General features: G+C 34.3%; 1 protein-coding gene across 1 annotated transcript in view; it reads left to right on the forward strand.

The window, feature by feature from the left end:
- Positions 1-24,745, forward strand: part of LOC112733260 (diacylglycerol kinase 4-like) — a 33,183-nt gene that overhangs the window by 293 nt on the left and 8,145 nt on the right. Inside the window, exons 1-10 of the mRNA XM_025782156.3 lie at positions 1-228; positions 559-681; positions 1,171-1,308; positions 1,395-1,480; positions 2,262-2,349; positions 3,000-3,075; positions 3,274-3,356; positions 3,479-3,549; positions 20,434-20,511; positions 20,637-20,724. The exon at positions 1-228 is cut by the window's left edge and continues 293 nt beyond it. Coding sequence (XP_025637941.2) covers positions 1-228; positions 559-681; positions 1,171-1,308; positions 1,395-1,480; positions 2,262-2,349; positions 3,000-3,075; positions 3,274-3,356; positions 3,479-3,549; positions 20,434-20,511; positions 20,637-20,724 — 1,059 coding nt within the window. The remainder of the gene's footprint in view (positions 229-558; positions 682-1,170; positions 1,309-1,394; positions 1,481-2,261; positions 2,350-2,999; positions 3,076-3,273; positions 3,357-3,478; positions 3,550-20,433; positions 20,512-20,636; positions 20,725-24,745) is intronic.

A 24,745-nucleotide genomic window follows, 5' to 3' on the forward strand; every position in this document is an offset into this window, starting at 1 on the left:
GAAAATCTTAGACAAAACCTTACAATGCCACAATACCTTCGTTGTGCAATGCGTGATAGCATTCGTCTTCAAGATCTCATTACTGAAGAAACTCGTACAATTGATTCTGTGGACAATGAGATCACCGCAGAGCGAACACCCCTCGTTGTCTTCATCAATCCCCGTAGTGGTGGCCGCCATGGTCCTGTCCTCAAAGAGAGGCTCCAACATCTCATGAGTGAGGAACAGGTCATTATCATTTCATGTCTTCTTTATTTTAAATTCATAATTCTAAAAAAAGGTTTAAACTTGGCACATATAATTTATTTCTTTCTTTGTTTATGTTTTTTTAGTAAGAAATTATTCTATGATATAAATTAAATATGACAAAACTCTTAACAAGATTCTTTTCAATATATTTAATATTTAATATGCGTTGAGTTGTTTCTATCACAACCCATTCTGAGATTTTATGAGGTAGGAAGTATTAAAAAAAATATTGGTTGAGTTTGTCTTCTTGTTGTAAAGTTTTTATTACACAATTACAATATTATTTATGTATGTTAAGTTGTGATGCAGGTTTTAGATTTAGTAGATGTGAAGCCAGATGAATTTATCCGATATGGGTTAAAATGTTTAGAGATGCTAGCTGATAAAGGAGATACCTGCGCTAGAGAGATTCGTGAAAGAATAAGGATTGTGGTATATGTTCATTGTGTTCGTGATGATTGAATTATTCCATATGATAGAATGTAAAATATATTTGTATTTTTGTTGAACTGAAATATACTTGTATTTTTGTTGAACTCTCTATAATCACAAATTTTTTATTTCATAATATTAAATTCCTTATCGAGTACCTCCTTTTAATACTTAAAAGTTGAGTGCATTGATTTTTATTTTAAAAAATAGATTTTTAATGATATGTTGGATACAAATAATGTAGAGATAATGAAACACTATTAACTTAGTTGCTCACATATTACTATATAAAAAGAATCTTAGGCTAGAACTTTTAGATAGGCATGTAGACCAATATCTGACAAATAAAAGTTGTGATTGTACATGATGCAAATAAAATAACCCTTGTCAAATATATTTTTATGATTGATGTTAAGATATTTCGCACACAAAAAAAACTTTTATTATTATTTTGTTGATGGTATTGAATAGATACGGTTGAATTGATAGGTTGCTGGAGGTGATGGTACAGTTGGATGGGTATTAGGATGCCTTACAGAGCTTCACAAATATGGCCGGGAACCAGTTCCTCCTGTTGCAATCATACCACTTGGTACAGGCAATGATCTTTCTAGGAGTTTTGGATGGGTAAGAAATTACATAAATTAGGAAATAATACGTTCATTGAAACAAAAGACTAATTTATAATGTGTCTTTTTTTCTTGTGGTATTAGGGTGGTTCATTTCCTTTCTCATGGAGACAAGCAATTAAGAGAACACTTTACAAAGCTAGTACTGGTCCAATTTGTCGTTTGGATAGGTATATATTATAATATAAATTTAGATCCTATATTTTTTTAATTGATTTCTCAAAAAAGAATTGTTTAGAGCTTAATATCTTGTTGGACATTGCTTGATTTTTGATATGATCCTCTTTTCAAATGCAGATATTGAACGAACATGATTAACATATTATTATAATTTAGTATGAAAACAACTTCTAGTTTTGAGTAGTTTAGGACAAAATTAGACAATTTATGAGACAAGGAACAATATGTTTTTTCACTTTAGTGTTTGTAGTATTTTTCAAACTTTCTTTATTCTTTTGAATAAAGTGAAATATAATAAATTAAGAAATAATAAAGAATACATATGGACTGTTAGACATAAAAAAAGCTAATACATTATGATGTTAGTCCTGAAATTTTGAAAAATGATAGACGAAAAAATTACAAAAGAGATAAAATTTTAATAAAGATATTTAAAATTGTGGTAGTGGCTATTGTCCTCTATAACTACACTAGGAATCACCCTAGTTGAGTGTTTATTTTCATGTATAATATTTTTATAAAGAAAAATATTATATGCATTATTTTTTATAGATTTCTTTTGTATATTTTCTACATTTGGTTTTAAAAACAGTTGATAAAGAGTGATAAAAGATAAAAAAAAATATCTTTTGTACCATAAATTTTTTTATTACTATAATTAAAGTCCATGGTCATACTTTTAACAAGCAGACTAAATAATTTTGCACCATCTCCAATTTTAAGAAATCAAGCATTGTTTAGAAATTAATTATTTTGACAATTTTCATGCAGTTGGCGAATTTCAATTACAATGCCCGAAGGAACAATAGTAGAGCCACCACATTCTTTGAAGCAAATAGAAGGGTGCACTTTTGATGAGGTTGCAATATAGTTTTTTATGAAAAATTACACTAATATTTTCTAAAATTTGGTGAAAATCAACATCATCATCTTTCCTTTTTATATGTTCTAGTAAAATTAGTCTCCTGTAAATTAAGAAAAAAGCAAAGTTTATAATGTTTATCTTACAAAATACAGAAAAATCAAATATAATTTCACCAAATGTCTTCACTTTAATTAAAGAATATTATGTTAGAGATTTTTTATATAATTTTTGTTCTAATATGCTTTAACGACATAGATTTTAATCATTATAACTGTAATTATCCCCTTTGAAAGTTCATAACTATTACTACAAATATCTTTTTTCAAACTTCATGTATAGTTCACATATTTGTATAACAATAGTATATATGATAACAATCCTTTACATAACTAGATTGTTGACACATATTTTGATGGTGAAAGCTTAATTATTATGAACTAATTTGAAGGATACTTGTTCTTAAGATAAGATTTTATAATAAGAGCTCCTTAATTGATTGTATATTTTCTCAGTAAATGAACATATAAAGCAAACATGTAATTTATATAATAATTATGCATATTTATTTTTTTTATTTGATTTTTCTATATTCAAATTTTACTTACGTTATACCTTGCAACTTATGAATTTTATCATACTTGCAGGACATAGAAGACGAGGAAGGACTGCCGGAGAAAGTTATATGCTATGATGGCGTCTTTTACAATTATTTTAGCACAGGTATTTTGGTATTTTTTTATTTTTTTATATATTTTTATGACCACATTGATTATAATACTGAATGCATCATGTTCACCATCACATTTCAAAATTTGAAACATAAAAGTTTTCAAATACTAAATAATATCAAATTTATTAAAACCTAAAACAAATGTCTAATTTTATTTGTTGATTACTCTTAGAGATTAGTTATTTCAGGAATGGATGCCCAAGTGGCTTATGGGTTTCATCATTTGAGAAATGAAAAACCGTACCTTGCACAAGGTCCAATTGCAAATAAGGTAACAACTCATAATTTTTAAAGCAATTTTAGAAAAAAAAATCTTTAAAATTGTACCTTTGCACAAGGTTGAATTGCAAATAAGGTAACTAACTCTTTGCCTTTTCTTTTTTATTGTTGTAGATCATTTACTCAGGTTATAGTTGCACCCAAGGTTGGTTCCTTACTCCTTGCACAAGTGATCCAAAGTTAAGGTAAAAACAGAGAAACAAAAGTTCTTATATTTAGTAGAAATAATTGTTCTTATCATTTTTTATACTTGTTTTTTTAACATTATCTTAGCTTTAAGTACAAAATGCTTATTTCACTTATTAGGTATAAATTTTTTTTTATATTTTTATTAAATTAAAAGATATACACATAAAAAGACCACAATATAAGGAAAACCTATTGGATTTTTAGAAGAGTAGATACACACAACTTTATGTCTTCACCTATCTAAATTATAATCCACACTTAGAAGATATATTGAACTCCCAAAAACTCCATCATGCATAGTTTTTTTTCAAGTTTAGCATATGTTCCATTAAATCTCAACTAAAACTCAAGCGCTTGTATTAACAACTATACTTGAAACATGAAGTCACCTTGATCTAATTCAATATATTATTGATAAGATCTCCTATCATTGTTATTAGCCTTTGTTAACATCAAACAATACTCTTTAATTAGCTTTTTAAAGTGGTTGCATTGTCCCGGCTAAAAATAAATCATGTCTAGAGCTCAGGAAAATTGTCCCGCGGTTTTGATATACTCAATTTGGTCCCGCAACTTAGCATTGTGACTCATGCTGGTCCTTGACCTTGTTTCATCACAGAATCGTTAAAAACGTGCTGAGATGGACTGACAGTTGCCATGCTAGATTTTCCAATGATTATTTGGTGTGGAAATTGGAACTTTTTTACCTCGATAGCTATTAGATAGTCTAGTGTGGCAGATGTCAGTCTATCTCAACATACCCTTAATAGCAAATATTCACATATTAAAACTTAAGGGATCAGATTAAGATACGCGTGTAATTTCTAAGACTAATTTGAGTATTAACTCAAATTTTAAAATAAATAAAAAGTTGCAAATATTCTTAATTAACTTTCACATATAATATAACACCCTAACTAATGAGCCCATTATAGCAAAAACATAATAGATTATTAGTGAGGACATTACTAAGACCGGTAACATCTATCTTAAACAACAACAACAACAACAACAACAACAACAATAATAATAATAATAATCATCATCATCATCATCATTTGTGAGATCTTTTTTATACAAATATAAATACTATACAAATACATGAATACAAAAGAAGTGGTGTGGTGTAAGAATGAAAAGTTTTCCAAATTGAGAGTTTCAAATTCAAATAATACAAATGATAAAATAATTATAAATGCATATAGAAGATAGATAATAATTTCCGGGCCTAACCCGTGGAAAAGACAACCTAAAAATGAATCTCAAACTAAAACGATTCGGGATATATAAAATCCCATCTCTTGGCTTAAAACTGACACCAAGAAATACATCAATAGTGAGAGACAACTACGAAGAATAGAATAAACACAGGAAGTGGTACGAACTCGCCAGATTTGACTTTGAAGGTTGTTAAAGTCTACTATGATAAAAAATCTAAGCCATGCATGAGAAGCTGATGGTTCCTAGCAGGGCTTTGAAATCAGATAATAACTACATAACAAGGGTTACAAATCTAAACCTTTAAGCACTACTCTCTAGCTCATAATCTTAACCATTGGCCTGCAATCTCCCTTGCAAGTCCATTTCTTCCCATTACCATTTTTGTCTCTTAACAATCCCCAAGCACAATCCAAATAATTGATATTCTTGGCTATCCCAAATACTTAATACTTGAGAGTTTAGCTAAAATCTTAATCCATACCAACTCTTTAGTTTTTGTTATAGTTCCTTTCCTCTAAGGCTATACTTATTCTGATCTCTATCAAAATTTATTTTTTTTCTCACACGATCCAAATCAATGCCTTCAAGAATAAAAATACTACCGAGTTTCAACACCATTCCCTTTCTCCAACACCTCCAATTAGTTTAGGAAAATACAAATAATAGCAAACACAACCAATTCACAATTAAATCCATTAGACAAGTAGCACATAGTTGAACAAATAGGTGTAATACCCTAACTACCAAAGCTCACGCTTCCGGCTGCGTAACTCTGATAGCTCGGACATTACGACGACACTTATACTATTTAATACTAAAATATGAGCCTGTTTAAAACTTTAAACCGCAATACCGCTCCCAAAGATACTTCCGTTCAATAACGTACATCCATAAATACCATACAACTTACAAAAACTCATAAAGAGTACATCCATATATATACATACCTATATATAAATAATATTACAAACATAATCCAATACAATTCCTATCCCTCTTACAGATTATATCAAGATAAAGGCGAGGGTACAATAAACCATAACTAAAACAATATAGAGCATCACAACAACAATTAAATAAGCTCTTCGTAACTTCTGCGCCCATATCCTGAAAGGGGAAAAATGTAGGGGGGTGAGAACATCATCCTCGAAAGGGTTCTCAGTAGAGGGTTTTTGGGAATTACTGTAATAGGATACATAAAGATAATTGCACCAGTGACTCATAACCGTCTTATGCCTCTTTTAAAAAAACAACGGTTTACAATGAAAGTAAAGTCGGAAATCTTTTCAGAAAGAAGAACCGTTCAATTCTCAAAAACTCAAAAGCCTTTCAAAACGGTTTATCTATGCGGAACCAAAATAGGCTTTCATATTTTATTCCAAATCAGAAACATAAACCGAAATCAACCATCGGTTTATCTCATTCCAACCACGGCCCTAGGCCCAAACAATCCAACAATCAACCAATCACCACAGTCCAACAGAATCCCAGTAGCAAACACAAATAGGAAGTTCAAGCACAAACAAACAGTTATTACAAGTAGAACAATTAGCAATTAATCACATAGGCAAACCAAGTATAATATGCACACCCAACCAATGTCACACAAATGCATATGATGCATGCCTGTCCCTAGTGGCTGATGATATCATCTGTCGGTTATAGAGCCAACCCGACAAGTCCTGGTAGCTAACCATTGGACTGTCCCTCTGTCGCGCATCCCCAACTCGAGTTATACTCATCATAAACTTGATCATAATCATGATCCATATCCATCACCTTCACTGGTGAATATTTACGGGGGCGAGCTCATCCGGGGCTTTCACAGTGCCCGGCCACACTTACGACATAGGGTCAACAGAGTATCAAGTCTCAACCTGGAGCACGTGGTGGCTAGCCACTGCTACTACCCAGGGAAACTCGTATCTCAGATAGTGGAAATGCAACATTCACATTTATCAATGATTCAGCATAAACATGCATTCAATCTCATCCATGGATCAACATCCATCTCAGCCATCCGGCTCACGGTTCATTCCAGAACCAGCCAATATTCATATCATACACAGCCATTCCGGCTCACGGTTCAATCCAGAACCAATCAATATGTATAAACATACACAGCCATTCCGGCTCTTAACAAAACAGCACTTCCACATTCAAAATCATCAACTTCATGAAATCGGCATTTAAGCCATAAATCATTTTCTCAATTCATTTCACTTTGAAATCAAGTTTCAACTCTTTTCAGCCTTGGCTTTAAAGATCTCATTTCTCAAATTATCTCAGGCTCATAAGCCATTTTTACTCAAGGTAAATTCCCCTTTTAAAACAATGCCACTCTCGGCATCCTCTTTCCAAAACTTCCATAATCATGGTAAGTTAAAAGCCTCTTTGAGATATTCAAAATCACCCATCCTACAATGGGATTTTATAACAAAAGTTTCTCGGCAGAGTCCCAAGTCTTTAGGGAAGGTCAACCTATATCAATTCCTTAAAATTCATTGAAACTATTAAAATAATGGATTCTCGGTTCAAGCAATTTAAACTGAATTTATTATGAAACCGACCATACAAAATCACAAGTTCCAACCCGGTCCTAAAATAAACTCATTTGAAACGGAACCGGTTCATTTGAATCAAATCACCTTCAGGTTTCTTTTTGGAATCCTTTTTTCTAACTCTTCCAAAATGCCTCAAACTTAATTACTCAATCAAAAGTCTAGATTCCTTTGAAATCACTAAAAGACCCTTTTTATATTGTAATCAATATTAGAGCATCATTCTTTCCTTCAGTGATTCAAATGGTAAAAATAGTTCATTTCTAAATGGGCCGAACTCAACGCATAAAGTTCATTAAATAAATTAAGCTTGAAAACATAATTATTCTCTTAATAAATCACATAATACAATTTCTCAGATCCGGCCCTTTTTAAATAACTTTTCAAACACGACTAGGATTTTGCAGAAATTTCGGCAGCACCTCCCCTAAAACTTGGACTTTTGCCACCCGGTTCGGGTCCCAACTAAACCGTTTCTCATTCCTTTTCAACAGCTCAAAACCAGAAACCAATTCAAAGCAAGGTAAATTCCAACAGTCGCCTCAGTGGCATATCTCGAGAAAACCATTTCAAAGTCAACTCAATATCAACCGATTTAACTCATTTCCAAAGCTTTAAAGAATCAGTTCAGCAATAAATAATTTATCAAAACCAAATCAATTAAAGCAACCCAGGCTGAATTTCAAGGGTATTCTATCTTTCACATCATCAAAATAATCAATTCAATTCAAATCAATCCTCAACGGATTAAACTCAGATTTCAAATATTTAAAGAATCAGCTTCAAAACATTACATTTCACAAAGCCGCACAACAACTCAGCCAAACCAACATTCATAAACATTCGAGTCAATCAAATAATACATAAGGCCGATACAATCACTAAATACACCATATCTCACATCAGTATCCATATGTAATAATTCCAATAATAAACTATAGTTTTCGGAAAGCGCCCCTACCTCAAAACGCAAATCTATAACCCAAAAGTCTCACAGAGTCCTTTCCGCCTCAACCCGAAATCAAAGGCAGCTTCAAAGCACAGCCCCACACATTTTCGCAGCAGCACAAACAGCTCTAATTTACGACAAGCAACCTCAGTTACTAAATCTTAAGAACATTAATATCGTAAAGGCTTTAACACACGTACGTGACACTAACGCAGGATTTCGAAACATAATTACTCACCGAAACAACAAAATGAAGCAGCTGCGATTCCGGACCGACCCGGCAACAGCTCCGGTAGTGGCCAAAAGCTCCGGTGGGTCAACTATAATAACCACGCAGCATCAAAATCTTCTCGAAACCCAAAATGACAGAAACCACAAATGAAACCCTTACCGGCAACTTTTCCGGCGACGGCAGAAGTAGCCAGAACCTCTGGCAGTGGTTCCGGTGGCCTCAAAACTCCGGTAGCGGCGCTGTCAGACTCCGATGGTGTTTCAGGGCAGCTCCGGTGGCAGAAAGGTTTTCCGGCGACCATACACAGCAGACCCCCAACCACAGCAGCAGCTAGGAGACCGGCGGCCATGGCGGAAGACTCTGACGGCACGACAGCAAGGGTGGTGGAACCATCCTCCATCATCGCGCAACCTCTCTCTCTTTTGGGCTCTCTCTTCTGTGACGGGAAGGGCAGCGACAGCCCGGCTCCTCACGCGTGGCGGTCCGGCGCGGTGTCAGATGGCAGAGGCGATAGGGAGCACTGTGGGTTCAGCAAACAGCGGCGGTGGCTCCCCGTCTTGCCCTCTGTTCACGTTCTCCCTCTCTCGGACCAGATCGACGGCGGCTGCGCTCATCAGCGACGGCAGCGAGGCGACACCCCTCCTCGCGACGGCGTCCTCCTTCCTCGCGTGTCTCCCCTCTGTTCACAGACCTCCATTAACGGCGATGGCGAGGACCTCAACGGCGGTGACGAAGCGACTCCGACGGCGCATGAATCTTCTCCCTCTCGCCCTCCATTTCTCCCTCACTCTCCCATATGGCAACAAACAGCAGCGACGGTGCCTGTGGTACCCACCGGCGCTGCTCCCCCTTTCCCCTCTTCCCTCTACAGCTCGCTCCCGATCTCTCTCTTCCCTTGCTTTCTCTCATTCCCATACTTTCATTTTCCTTTCTTTCAGTGAGCTGAGTGTCTGTGTTTAGGATAAGGAGGTTGCGGCTGCTGATTGGGTTAGGGGAAGAGAGCAACTGGTTAGGGTTTAGCTGGGGGGTTAATTTGGTAATTTAGACAACAAGAATTAGGGTAATAGGGTTAGTTTTGTAATTTCAAATAAAAGTAGGGATAGTATAGTAATTAGATATAAATTTTAATCCAACAATAATAATGTATAGAAATACCACTTGCTCGTATTTCACATTTTATTTCCAATAAAATGTTCAAATCCAATAATTATAAATAATCTGATTAAATCCTTTATTTTTCCAAAGTAGCAGTATTAATATTTAAAATATTAATTATTTAATCCATATCATATAGAAACCCTTATTATTTCACAACTACCAACTTTATAATTTGAATATAGAAAATAATCCAATAATTATAAAATTGGATAATAAATCATAACTTGTCTCAAATTCAATAAATCACAACTTGCCTTAATTATCTGTAATAAAAATAATTTTTGAAATTAAGGCTATAAATTTATATATGATTTGAGACTTGATCATAAAAATACTTTTCAAAGGTTCTGGGTCTTACATTCCACCCACCTTATAAAAATTTTCGCCCTCGAAAATTGATACAAGACGAAAGAAATTTCATAACAGTTCACCCTTAAATACATTTAAGGAAGAAGCAAAAATATCTCAAAATATAAACATCTATACGGTTCCCAAATACTTTGATTGTCATATGCATAAGGATGCCAAGGTAGAAGTGTGAGTGCAAAGCAAACGCTACAAGGTAGGCTCAATGCAAAAGGTGACATGGGTCAAACATGTGATAGTAAGGCAAGGCATTCAAGGTTATAAAACAGGATGAGGTTACAATGACGTGCTCAACATCCGCACACTAATCTCATCTCAACCTCAAAGCTTCAATCTTCCAACTCCATCAAGCACTTAACAATCCCCATACCGATCATAAGCCTAACGACCGCAAACCCGTTCGCAAGGAACAAAACACCCACAACTCATAACGTTGCACACCTACCGTTTCAACTTCCGTATATACATATCACGTCTTAAAGAACTAACACATCACGTCACTACGTCTACAAGTCCCACGTGATATCAAACAATTCTCGAGTCTACTCAGAAGGATACAAGATCTTAGAAAGGAGAGACAATTGTCAAAGACAATACTCATAGATTTGAAAGAATATATCCAATTCCAGATAAACAAGGATGTTCAAGCAATGAAGTTTGCTAGACACAATTCAATTGACAACTTCAAAGACAACCCTTAGATCAAAGAAGTTCAATAGGATCAATAAGAAGAAAACCAGCGCATCAGTTTGAAACAAACTCAAGTTGAGTCGAGGAAGCATGAGGTTTACAGAAAAGGATATCTCAAACCCAAGACAAAGCTCACAGAACTCAAGAGCATAATTAAAATACTTCCGAATACATTGTCCTTAAAAGAATCGAAAGCGTGTAAAAATATCACTTCGTAGTCTGAAAGAGAAGTTAAACAACATTCTTCAAGAGAGTAACAAAAGCATAATCGTGACTTTGCTTTAATGCAAGTTCATGTTGAAGTAGATTTTGTAGAGTTCTAAAAACAAGGTGCACACGGGTTTGGCTAAAGGCTAAAATATTTCTTCAAATATTTTAGGAAGATAATTAGATGCACAACTTAACCAAAAGCAGTTCATAAAACTCGGGAGAGAAATCAAAGGCTTGTTCAAAAATTCTCAAGGTTCATATTCAAACAAGCGTGTATAACATCCGTAGCAAGGATGAAAGAGAAAATTAAACTCCTTTTAGAAAAGAAACTCCAAGGTAAAAATTTGCACACAATCTGGTAAGGAAGTAAGTGGTGTGTTACAAACAAACCGGTTTCCACTAAATAAGGAAGCTTTCCAAAACTTCATTTAAAATGGCGCATGCCAACTTTAAATTAATTTCGTCAAAATTGGACAATGGTTTTAATCTCAATCAAACAACAGAAGTAAATTCCGTTTAATATTTCGTCAAGGAGAATTCAAAACTTCTTTAAAAGGTTCAAAACAAGACTCCAAAAGTGTTCTTGAAATCACCATCTCAGAAGAACATTCAAGAAGTTTAAGATGTACTAAAAAGGAGTCAAGCCTTGCAAGAAAGGATCTTAATTTAAAGTAGTTCAAACAAGATCCACTAGACATGAAACATTAAACAAGTTTTAAATTGATCCAAAAGAATACAAAAGTCATAGAAAAGAACAACTCAATCATTTGTAATTTCTCAATGAAAATTTTTGACTAAAAACTCTTGTAGAGATAATGAGAGAATAAACAATGCACTAACTTGAAACGAATCAAACTGACCCACATAAGGATGAGATTCACAAGAGAGGACAAACCAAGATCAATGGTAATTTCACAAGATGTAAAAGATTAGTTAAAAACAGAATCATGTATGACAGTCATAGAGGTGAAAAGCTTAAGAAGGAGTGAGTCTGATCATAAGAAGAAAGCTATGAGTCCAACATTTTCAAAAGAACAACAATAGCATAAACCATGTAGTATGCTAAATCAAACTCAAATCAAAATGAATTAAGTAAAGTTTATCAAATGAAACTCAACCGGGATAAAAGCGAGAAATCCCCTTTCTTTCCAGAATTTTGAAGAATACCTCAAATACATAATCAAATGAAGATGTACATTGGAACTATTGTAAAATTACTAGAAAGTCAAATTTACTTTTAAAGTAAGTGCAATTCCGTAAACCAGTAAAAGTACAGGCGAGGTATTAGAAAGAAATAGTTGTTAAACTGTATAAATAATCTCAAAGTCTCATATATAGAAAAGTATATATCTAATCAACAGCAATTTATAAAATCTCAAAATTGGCTGTGATCACTATCAAGTAAGAGAAAAACTGAATCAACAATTTCTCAAAGAATGGACTTAGAACCCGAAGTTAAAAGGCATAGCGCATTAAGACAAATTCAAAGCTATATCAAAGAATACTTGAATCAAGAAGAACTCAAACAGAGGAAGATAGACGCAACAAGGATTCCAAACAAGCATATGCAATTAAGATCAAACAAGAATGCATATGAATAGAGGAATAAAGTTGAAAAATCAAACTACTTTTCAAAAGGATTAGAAAACAAGAACTTCAAATTAGGACATGAAGGAACAGGTCGACTCGAACAGAATTCAAGACACACAACTGAATAGCCTCGAGAAATAGTTTTCAACGTTCCCAACACCCGCGATTCGCTTTACTCAAAACTCGTATATCGCCTATGATAACCCATTAGTGCTTTCATATACATAATTCACTAATATTAAGCCGGCCAAACTTAATCTCAGGAATTATGCAATGCAAGACTAACAGCGTTAAATCAATAGACCGTCATGTGCATAAAGCTCTAATCCTCGTCATTCAACAAGACCTAGTACATGACAAACTCTCAGAGTATGCAATTGAAGCATAGTCAGTCCATTCCTCAGGCTCTACAGGAAGAACTGCTCTGATACCATAATGTAATACCCTAACTACCAAAGCTCACGCTTCCGGCTGCGTAACTCTGATAGCTCGGACATTACGACGACACTTATACTATTTAATACTAAAATATGAGCCTGTTTAAAACTTTAAACCGCAATACCGCTCCCAAAGATACTTCCGTTCGATAACGTACATCCATAAATACCATACAACTTACAAAAACTCATAAAGAGTACATCCATATATATACATACCTATATATAAATAATATTACAAACATAATCCAATACAATTCCTATCCCTCTTACAGATTATATCAAGATAAAGGCGAGGGTACAATAAACCATAACTAAAACAATATAGAGCATCACAACAACAATTAAATAAGCTCTTCGTAACTTCTGCGCCCATATCCTGAAAGGGGAAAAATGTAGGGGGGTGAGAACATCATCCTTGAAAGGGTTCTCAGTAGAGGGTTTTTGGGAATTACTGTAATAGGATACATAAAGATAATTGCACCAGTGACTCATAACCGTCTTATGCCTCTTTTAAAAAAACAACGGTTTACAATGAAAGTAAAGTCGGAAATCTTTTCAGAAAGAAGAACCGTTCAATTCTCAAAAACTCAAAAGCCTTTCAAAACGGTTTATCTATGCGGAACCAAAATAGGCTTTCATATTTTATTCCAAATCAGAAACATAAACCGAAATCAACCATCGGTTTATCTCATTCCAACCACGGCCCTAGGCCCAAACAATCCAACAATCAACCAATCACCACAGTCCAACAGAATCCCAGTAGCAAACACAAATAGGAAGTTCAAGCACAAACAAACAGTTATTACAAGTAGAACAATTAGCAATTAATCACATAGGCAAACCAAGTATAATATGCACACCCAACCAATGTCACACAAATGCATATGATGCATGCCTGTCCCTAGTGGCTGATGATATCATCTGTCGGTTATAGAGCCAACCCGACAAGTCCTGGTAGCTAACCATTGGACTGTCCCTCTGTCGCGCATCCCCAACTCGAGTTATACTCATCATAAACTTGATCATAATCATGATCCATATCCATCACCTTCACTGGTGAATATTTACGGGGGCGAGCTCATCCGGGGCTTTCACAGTGCCCGGCCACACTTACGACATAGGGTCAACAGAGTATCAAGTCTCAACCTGGAGCACGTGGTGGCTAGCCACTGCTACTACCCAGGGAAACTCGTATCTCAGATAGTGGAAATGCAACATTCACATTTATCAATGATTCAGCATAAACATGAATTCAATCTCATCCATGGATCAACATCCATCTCAGCCATCCGGCTCACGGTTCATTCCAGAACCAGCCAATATTCATATCATACACAGCCATTCCGGCTCATGGTTCAATCCAGAACCAATCAATATGTATAAACATACACAGCCATTCCGGCTCTTAACAAAACAGCACTTCCACATTCAAAATCATCAACTTCATGAAATCGGCATTTAAGCCATAAATCATTTTCTCAATTCATTTCACTTTGAAATCAAGTTTCAACTCTTTTCAGCCTTGGCTTTAAAGATCTCATTTCTCAAATTATCTCAGGCTCATAAGCCATTTTTACTCAAGGTAAATTCCCCTTTTAAAACAATGCCACTCTCGGCATCCTCTTTCCAAAACTTCCATAATCATGGTAAGTTAAAAGCCTCTTTGAGATATTCAAAATCACCCATCCTACAATGGGATTTTATAACAAAAGTTTCTCGGCAGAGTCCCAAGTCTTTAGGGAAGGTCAACCTATATCAATTCCTTAAAATTCATTGAAACTATTAAAATCATGGATTCTCGGTTCAAGCAATTTAAACTGAATTTATTATGAAACCGACCATACAAAATCACAAGTTCCAACCCGGTCCTAAAATAAACTCATTTGAAACGGAACCGGTTCATTTGAATCAAATCACCTTCAGGTTTCTTTTTGGAATCCTTTTTTCTAACTCTTCCAAAATGCCTCAAACTTAATTACTCAATCAAAAGTCTAGATTCCTTTGAAATCACTAAAAGACCCTTTTTATATTGTAATCAATATTAGAGCATCATTCTTTCCTTCAGTGATTCAAATGGTAAAAATAGTTCATTTCTAAATGGGCCGAACTCAACGCATAAAGTTCATTAAATAAATTAAGCTTGAAAACATAATTATTCTCTTAATAAATCACATAATACAATTTCTCAGATCCGGCCCTTTTTAAATAACTTTTCAAACACGACTAGGATTTTGCAGAAATTTCGGCAGCACCTCCCCTAAAACTTGGACTTTTGCCACCCGGTTCGGGTCCCAACTAAACCGTTTCTCATTCCTTTTCAACAGCTCAAAACCAGAAACCAATTCAAAGCAAGGTAAATTCCAACAGTCGCCTCAGTGGCATATCTCGAGAAAACCATTTCAAAGTCAACTCAATATCAACCGATTTAACTCATTTCCAAAGCTTTAAAGAATCAGTTCAGCAATAAATAATTTATCAAAACCAAATCAATTAAAACAACCCAGGCTGAATTTCAAGGGTATTCTATCTTTCACATCATCAAAATAATCAATTCAATTCAAATCAATCCTCAACGGATTAAACTCAGATTTCAAATATTTAAAGAATCAGCTTCAAAACATTACATTTCACAAAGCCGCACAACAACTCAGCCAAACCAACATTCATAAACATTCGAGTCAATCAAATAATACATAAGGCCGATACAATCACTAAATACACCATATCTCACATCAGTATCCATATGTAATAATTCCAATAATAAACTATAGTTTTCGGAAAGCGCCCCTACCTCAAAACGCAAATCTATAACCCAAAAGTCTCACAGAGTCCTTTCCGCCTCAACCCGAAATCAAAGGCAGCTTCAAAGCACAGCCCCACACATTTCCGCAGCAGCACAAACAGCTCTAATTTACGACAAGCAACCTCAGTTACTAAATCTTAAGAACATTAATATCGTAAAGGCTTTAACACACGTACGTGACACTAACGCAGGATTTCGAAACATAATTACTCACCGAAACAACAAAATGAAGCAGCTGCGATTCCGGACCGACCCGGCAACAGCTCCGGTAGTGGCCAAAAGCTCCGGTGGGTCAACTATAATAACCACGCAGCATCAAAATCTTCTCGAAACCCAAAATGACAGAAACCACAAATGAAACCCTTACCGGCAACTTTTCCGGCGACGGCAGAAGTAGCCAGAACCTCTGGCAGTGGTTCCGGTGGCCTCAAAACTCCGGTAGCGGCGCTGTCAGACTCCGATGGTGTTTCAGGGCAGCTCCGGTGGCAGAAAGGTTTTCCGGCGACCATACACAGCAGACCCCCAACCACAGCAGCAGCTAGGAGACCGGCGGCCATGGCGGAAGACTCTGACGGCACGACAGCAAGGGTGGTGGAACCATCCTCCATCATCGCGCAACCTCTCTCTCTTTTGGGCTCTCTCTTCTGTGACGGGAAGGGCAGCGACAGCCCGGCTCCTCACGCGTGGCGGTCCGGCGCGGTGTCAGATGGCAGAGGCGATAGGGAGCACTGTGGGTTCAGCAAACAGCGGCGGTGGCTCCCCGTCTTGCCCTCTGTTCACGTTCTCCCTCTCTCGGACCAGATCGACGGCGGCTGCGCTCATCAGCGACGGCAGCGAGGCGACACCCCTCCTCGCGACGGCGTCCTCCTTCCTCGCGTGTCTCCCCTCTGTTCACAGACCTCCATTAACGGCGATGGCGAGGACCTCAACGGCGGTGACGAAGCGACTCCGACGGCGCATGAATCTTCTCCCTCTCGCCCTCCATTTCTCCCTCACTCTCCCATATGGCAACAAACAGCAGCGACGGTGCCTGTGGTACCCACCGGCGCTGCTCCCCCTTTCCCCTCTTCCCTCTACAGCTCGCTCCCGATCTCTCTCTTCCCTTGCTTTCTCTCATTCCCATACTTTCATTTTCCTTTCTTTCAGTGAGCTGAGTGTCTGTGTTTAGGATAAGGAGGTTGCGGCTGCTGATTGGGTTAGGGGAAGAGAGCAACTGGTTAGGGTTTAGCTGGGGGGTTAATTTGGTAATTTAGACAACAAGAATTAGGGTAATAGGGTTAGTTTTGTAATTTCAAATAAAAGTAGGGATAGTATAGTAATTAGATATAAATTTTAATCCAACAATAATAATGTATAGAAATACCACTTGCTCGTATTTCACATTTTATTTCCAATAAAATGTTCAAATCCAATAATTATAAATAATCTGATTAAATCCTTTATTTTTCCAAAGTAGCAGTATTAATATTTAAAATATTAATTATTTAATCCATATCATATAGAAACCCTTATTATTTCACAACTACCAACTTTATAATTTGAATATAGAAAATAATCCAATAATTATAAAATTAGATAATAAATCATAACTTGTCTCAAATTCAATAAATCACAACTTGCCTTAATTATCTGTAATAAAAATAATTTTTGAAATTAAGGCTATAAATTTATATATGATTTGAGACTTGATCATAAAAATACTTTTCAAAGGTTCTGGGTCTTACAATAGGTATTAGGTAATTCCTAATAATTATGCAAATTCAAGCAATCCAAACAAATGCACATGATGCATTTCTATCCTACTGGCTATGAGATCATGTGTCAATTATTATGTCAGAATTCGACACATCCAATAGCTAACCCCAGACATAATTTTCTAGCTGTGCATTTCATAAAGGGTATCTAAAATCAAATATATAATGTTTATAAAAGTCAAAGGAGTGTCCTGTCACATTTCTTTAGAGGAAAACTATTCGAGAATTGCATGTCTGACCATACATACAAATTAGAATAGTTGCATATATGGTCACAGTATCAAATTTAATAAATATCAAATTGATAGCACATTAAGTCATCGTGAATTGTACGCATCCATGTTTGATTGTCGCTAATACATGGAAAATATAAATGATTTATATGATAAAAAAATCAATAATGTTATAAGCTAACTCATGGTCTTGGGAGTCTTTTGTCATTCACGTCATCAATTTTATAATCTTATACATCCACGATAAATTATTATCACCCCATGAAAAACATGCTCATACTTCTGATCTCTTACATCCAAAATCTCAATTCTACAAAGCTTTTTTCAAGCAAACAATTAATTTATCCTCAAATAAAACAATACACATTTTAACGACTCTATCTCAAATTAATTTTCCAAAATGTGTATAAACATGAGATAAATGAAATATTCTAAAATTATACAAGTTTCATAAAACAAATATATATATATATACTCTCATACCTATTTTCTAAAAATATAATCTTCATAGAAATTATTATTCAATTATAATAAATCAAATATTATTATCCAGTCAAATCAAATCAAATATCCAAGATCGATATAATATGATTCTTTTTGTAAGGAGACCTTTGAACTTCACAAGATTTTTATTTTTTCTCTTATTATTTGAATGACAAAAATGCTCTCTCGAACTCCTCTCAAGAACACTCATAACATAAAAAGAGTATACATACAAGATGGACATCTTTATTTCTATATAAATATAGCTACATAGTTTAACTACACCAATTGTCCTCCATGGCTATATGTAGGCCATTTTTATTTAGTAGGTCGGAAAGATCATCACTATAACCATTTACAAAAAAAAAAAGACAATATAAGAAAATAGATTAGGAGTGAGAACCTGAAAGGGTTGTTAGAAGATTTGATAAAACTATATTGTTTATTTACTTGTCCTGATTTGTACCTCTTACCGTTATCCTTTTTTTCTATGTATTATACTAATTTTGTTGACACTTAATTTATATTTCTATGGTTGGATAATCATACAAGCACACAATATATATAATGTATGCCTTTTGAAAGTTTGATCATGAATTTATGTCAAATTTTGGCTAAAATCTAATGCACCAATAGTTAATTCTTATCCTACATTCTTGTGTGAGTGAGAAAAAATCGACAATTCTTAAAATTATGAATTTACTTAACCTAGAATCAAACAATTTAATCACAAGCTATACTTAAAATAATAACATAGAATATTCTTATTTTACATCATAACATAGTCATTGATATTAAGGCCTTTAATCTTGCATTGTATAAGAGTAATTATCATTTTTTAGAAATACCATAAAATTTAAAATTCTATTTTTTTGTTAATATAAATTTTATTTTATTTAATGGAAATGATACCTTCGATGTTCTAACTTAATAAAACTATAAAACAACAAAATAATATTCAAGGTCAATTCTATGATAAAATTAGTTTGTATCAAATATCAAGGTTTTTGTTTCCTAAAATTAATTATTTATATGATATAACATGTTATTAAAACTCAATAATGTATAAAAGGCCAGAATATTCTGATTTGCACTTTTTTGAGAGGGAGGAGGAAAAGAAGACATGTCTAGCTTTAAAAATTATTTCTTGCCTAGATATACAAGAATACAAGATATATGCTTGATATTGTTACTAGTCGTTATATAAATTGTCTTTATGAAGTACTTCAAAATCAAGAGAAAGGATAAATTAATAAATTATTTGAAAGTCCTTCATGAAACATAAAATTTATGCTCTAGATAGTAATGACGACACTTATTTAGAATAAAATTAGTTAAATATCTTAACAATTCACAATAACATCACTATGTTTAGAGATTTTTTATTGGATTAATTTATTTATTGTATCAACTATGCTAATATATTATTCAATTAAACAATTTTAACTTTTTTTATTAGCCTGTCTCAAATAAATATTTTTGTGTATATGATATATTTTTTAACAAATTTTTAAATGGTAAGATTTATCTCAAAATTATATTAACTCAGAATTTCTATAGCATTTTCAAAAAAATAAGTTCAAGTGGCAACACATGTATTATTTTTCAATGGATATGCATATTTTGTTTTCTGATTTTAGAACATGCAACCTCTTCATGGTTAAATTTGTTGCCTAATTTAGTATAGAGATTTGTATATTTGACTCCTTGACCAGATGAATGATAATGTGCATAAAATAGAAGAGATAAAATTTGACATAGAAATAATTATTCATATTATTCTACTGAAAATATTCGAGACATAGTTACTAGACTATACTTTTTTCAATATATTGTATTTCTATCCAAACAACATTGTGGTGTAATAAATCTATTTTTTATTTAACTTCTATTTGTATTGAACTGAAAATATGCAAAACATGTTCTTACATCTTTTTCTTTTTTTTTTTTCCTTTATGCCTCTTATTTTGTTTCATGATATAAGTTTAGTATTTTTTTTAATTATGTAACCTTTTTCACAGTAAGATTTTTAAGCATTACTAACTTTATTGATTGTGACATATCTTTTCTCTATTAAATTAGGTCCTTTTCTTTTAGTAGAATATTAAAAAAAAAGTATATATTGGCCTATATATATTTATCCTATTCATAATCAATAAATCTATTTTAATTAAAATATTTTGGCATCAGGGGACTAAAGAATATTTTGCGGATGCATGTCAAGAAGGTCAATAGTTCAGAATGGGAGCGCATTCCAGTTCCTACAAGGTATACTACTACTTATTATCATATATGAAATTTGTATGTCAATAATTTTTAAAATAATAAATAAAAATATGTACAACAGATAATATTAATTTCTTATATTAAACAATTACGTTATTTGTTTTCAGTGTTAGGGCAATAGTAGCCTTGAACCTTCATAGTTATGGAAGTGGACGAAATCCATGGGGTAATTTGAAACCAGAATATTTAGAAAAGGTAATATATACTCGTTACATTTTGATAATCACAAACTACAAGAAACATGCATGATAATTATAATACAATCCAAAATGTCTCTAAAAAAAATTAAGTGCTAAATGCTTTGAACAATTTGAACTGATAATAATTAAAGCTATGTTACATTTGAAATGTTTAGCAATAAAATAGATAATATACAATGAAAGCAATATAAAATTATGAAGATCCTAAATAGTTCTCTAATATGTGAAAAGCATGATATTATGCATTGAAAGCTATTTTGTATAAATTATTTACAATATTTATATCTGAAACTATCATAATTTAAAGACCCAAGAAAGAAAACAAAGTAAGAAGCCATAAGTTAGAAATGTCTAGTACCAAGAAAATTAATGAAAATAAAAGAAAAGCTTAAAGAAAGGAAAAAAAAATGAACATTAGAACTATGTCCATGTCTTGCAACAACTTGGTGAGCACCCATTACTTCTACAATGAACACGACATACAAGCAAATCAGAGAGGTTGGAGAATGACTACGATTTAAAGTACTAAAGGGGTAGTAGGGTGCTCCTCATAAATATCATAGAAAGGTTGGTGAATCTAGTAGAGGTACATAAGAAACTTTTAGAGTGATGACTCATCTAGAAATAGTTAAGGCACTTAGAATAGAATGGTCATTGATATAATAGAAATGTCTATATATACCTCACTTGTAACTGATTGACTTTGCTTATAGAGATCACTCACTCTTTACTCTTTTCGTGTTCTCTTTCATTTCTAATTATATTATTCTAGGTTTTCAATTCTCCAAACTAGATCTAATACCTTTATGGTATTAGAGCTTAGATTTTATCACTTCTATAGCTACTGAAGGCTCAAACTCTTCGGATTTAGGTTGTGTTCAATCTTAAGTATCCTTAGGCTTGACTTCGAATCCAATTGCGATAAAACTTGACGAATAAAATTATGTGTAGTATTTAATTATACAAAATTCACAATTAATGAAAAAGTCTTTTTAGTCACATCATTAGAGAGGGGATACCAAAAAAGTTTTTTTTATTATAGCAGATGTAGCTTTTAAGATCGGTGAATCTAGAACAAAGAAGGTGAAAATGACAAGATGCATTATTAAAGTCATGGCTCCTAGCCTTTCTGACGAAATCATTCACAACAAGGATGGTTTGATGCATGTTTGCTCATGAAGTGTGGAAAAGACTGAAAGATAATTTTGCTTCTTAGATAAATGCAAAGGTAGTACAGTTGGAAAATAAATTAAGCAATATTCAAAAATTTGGTTTGGTAAGCTTTTTGAAGAGGTGCTTCAAAAGAGTAAGCACCTTGTTTTGCATTTGGTAAATCAAAAAGTTTACGTACTTGTACTTGCAACATTTAAAGGTTAGGAGTGCTCTTGAAAGCACATAAGGGAGAGATTTTTAAAGTTGGCTTGTGCTTATCAAAATTAAAAAGTCTAATGTAACCTCATACATTAATTAATATCTAAATTTAAGTATTATGTTAATGTTTATTATAGTATTTTTAAATTTAAAAGTTATTTTACCAAGCGCACTTGATATTGCTTGTGCTTATTAAAAGCTATTTTTAATTTGAGAGTAATTACCCAAATTAGTCTCCAAAGATTTTAAAAGTAATCATTTTAGTCCCAAAGAAAATTAATACACAGATCAATCCTCAATATTTTTCTCTGTCAAACATAACAGTCTCCGGTTCATTTTCTGACAAGACTCACTAACAGAGAATGCTGAGTTGGCACACAAACTCGCACATGTGGCAGTTAACTGTCCACGTATGCAAAGAGGACAAATTAGTCCCTAACCTTCTAATAAAAAACCCTAAACCCTCAATCACCTTCTTCCACTTCCCTCCAGTCGCACTTCTTGTCAATCTCCAGCCACACATCCTCTGTATCAAACTCTCTCGCCGCAGCAACCACAACCTCCATTAACTTTTCCACTCCATTTCCAAAATCTCAAACATGAAAGCTATTGAAGGAGATAGCAAATCCCTCTCATCCTCGTCTCCCTCATCTTCGACTTCGGATCAGCGGCCAATTCCTCTGGGTCGACTGCGACAAAGACTACGTCTCCTCCACCTACTGCCTAGCCCAGTGGTCCCTCGCCGGCTCCACCTCCTGCGTCACCTGCAACGTCCCTCCCCACCCAGGATGCAAAAATCACATACTGATGACTTCTCAAAAAGATTCAAACGCTTCTTTATAATAGATTTTATAGTAGCTAACATTTTCTCCCTATTAGGAAAGTTTTCTTTGATCATTGTGACATTCTTGAAATTATTGAACCATGAATGCAAGAGAGGGAGGTTCTCAGCTTCTATGACTTTCACTTCATTCACATATTCTATAGTGACTAAAACTTTGAAAATTGACCTAAAAGCTATGTCCACATATTAATAGTATCCCCACTGAAGAATTTCCTCTTATCACCTAGGCATTGATCTTTAATAACTTTGAGATGTACCCAGATCTTCTCTATTGGGTTCTCTTTTTCTTCACCAGCACCGCATTTGAGGTAGAGTGCCGCAAATAATGCAGGAACTTGTAAACATTTATCCCATCATTATTGACATTTTGAACTAATATAAATTCAATCTTACAGATTATGTGTTTCTAAAAACTTACCATTTGATCAGCACAGTTAACCCAAAACCTTGCTTGAGCTCTCTCATACGGATCATAAGGAAACAATGAATTATGTGGCCATATCTCATCAATATATTCAACAATGATCATGGATTCACATATGGGTTTTCTAGAATGAACAAGCATTGGAACCTTCTCCTACACTCTTCCATTGGCTTCCTCAACACCTACTATTTTGTGTTTTCTCTTCTCCTGCACCTCCACTTTCCTCCTCAAAGGCCTCACTAGTGGCGTCTCTGACATGGCAGGTCTCAGAAGGACAAAAATTGTGCTTCCCTTACAGGTTTTTCCCTGTCAATTCAAACTGGTGAAGTTAGTCAATACGATATAGTCATCAACTAAGACTCAAAATTGAGCTCGACCCAGATCAAGTTTGGGTGATATGAATGTGTGGAAGTGGAACCTAACGATGTGACTTCCTTTGTCTTTAAGGAAGAAACTATAGCTAGCTAGATTAGTGAAAATCCTAGCAGTGTGGTAAATAGGGAAAAGGCCAGGGATGAGGTTATTGTTTCAGAGCAAAATGATAGAAAAGGAAGAAAGGGAGTAGAAGGGAGAGTTGTGTGTTCGGGCGAGATCGCCGGAGAAGAGGTAGTGGCCGACGGAGAGGGAGGAAGTGGCAACGATGGTGAGTGGGGTGGCAGAATTACAATCGAGGAGGTAGTTGTCAAGAGGACAAAAGGGTGAGAAAGGGAAATGGTGGAAAAGGTAAAGAGGAGGAAGAAGAAGAGAGTAGTATAGTGGATGAAGAACATGGATGAGAAGGCGAAGAAGAAAGCTAAAGACTAATTTGTCCTATTTGCACACATGGACACTTAATTGCCACCTGTTCGAGGTTGCGTGCCAACTCAGTATTCTCCGTTAGTGAGTCACGCTGAAAAATGGATGGGAGACTGTTATGTCTGACGGAAAAAAATGTTGGGGATTGATTTGTGTATTAATTTTTCTTGGGGATTAAAATGTTCACTTTTAAAATCCTCAGGGACTGATTTGGGTAATTACTCTAAATTTAATTTACGAAACACGAATGCTACAACTTTTAAGAAGCTAACTTTTATAAGATACTTTTGAAAACTAAAAGCTTTACCAAACTAAGCCAAATTGGCTCATCAATGAGTGATTATGCTCTTGCAATAAAAAAGTACAATAGATGCTTTAGGCTTAGTTAGAGAACCTGTAAAAGAAAGTGATAATGTCAAAGCTATCCTCCATTGTTTGATTGAAAAATATGCTCCATTAATCTCATCATTAATGATTCAGACACAAAACATTAGTGTTAGTTAATTAGAAGCAGTGTTAATGGCTCAGGGATGTATATTAGAAATATTTCGAAAAATCTATTCATTTATCCAAGCAAATATA

The sequence above is a fragment of the Arachis hypogaea genome, chromosome 13, assembly GCF_003086295.3.
Source record: "Arachis hypogaea cultivar Tifrunner chromosome 13, arahy.Tifrunner.gnm2.J5K5, whole genome shotgun sequence".
NCBI classification, from domain to species: Eukaryota; Viridiplantae; Streptophyta; class Magnoliopsida; order Fabales; family Fabaceae; genus Arachis; species Arachis hypogaea.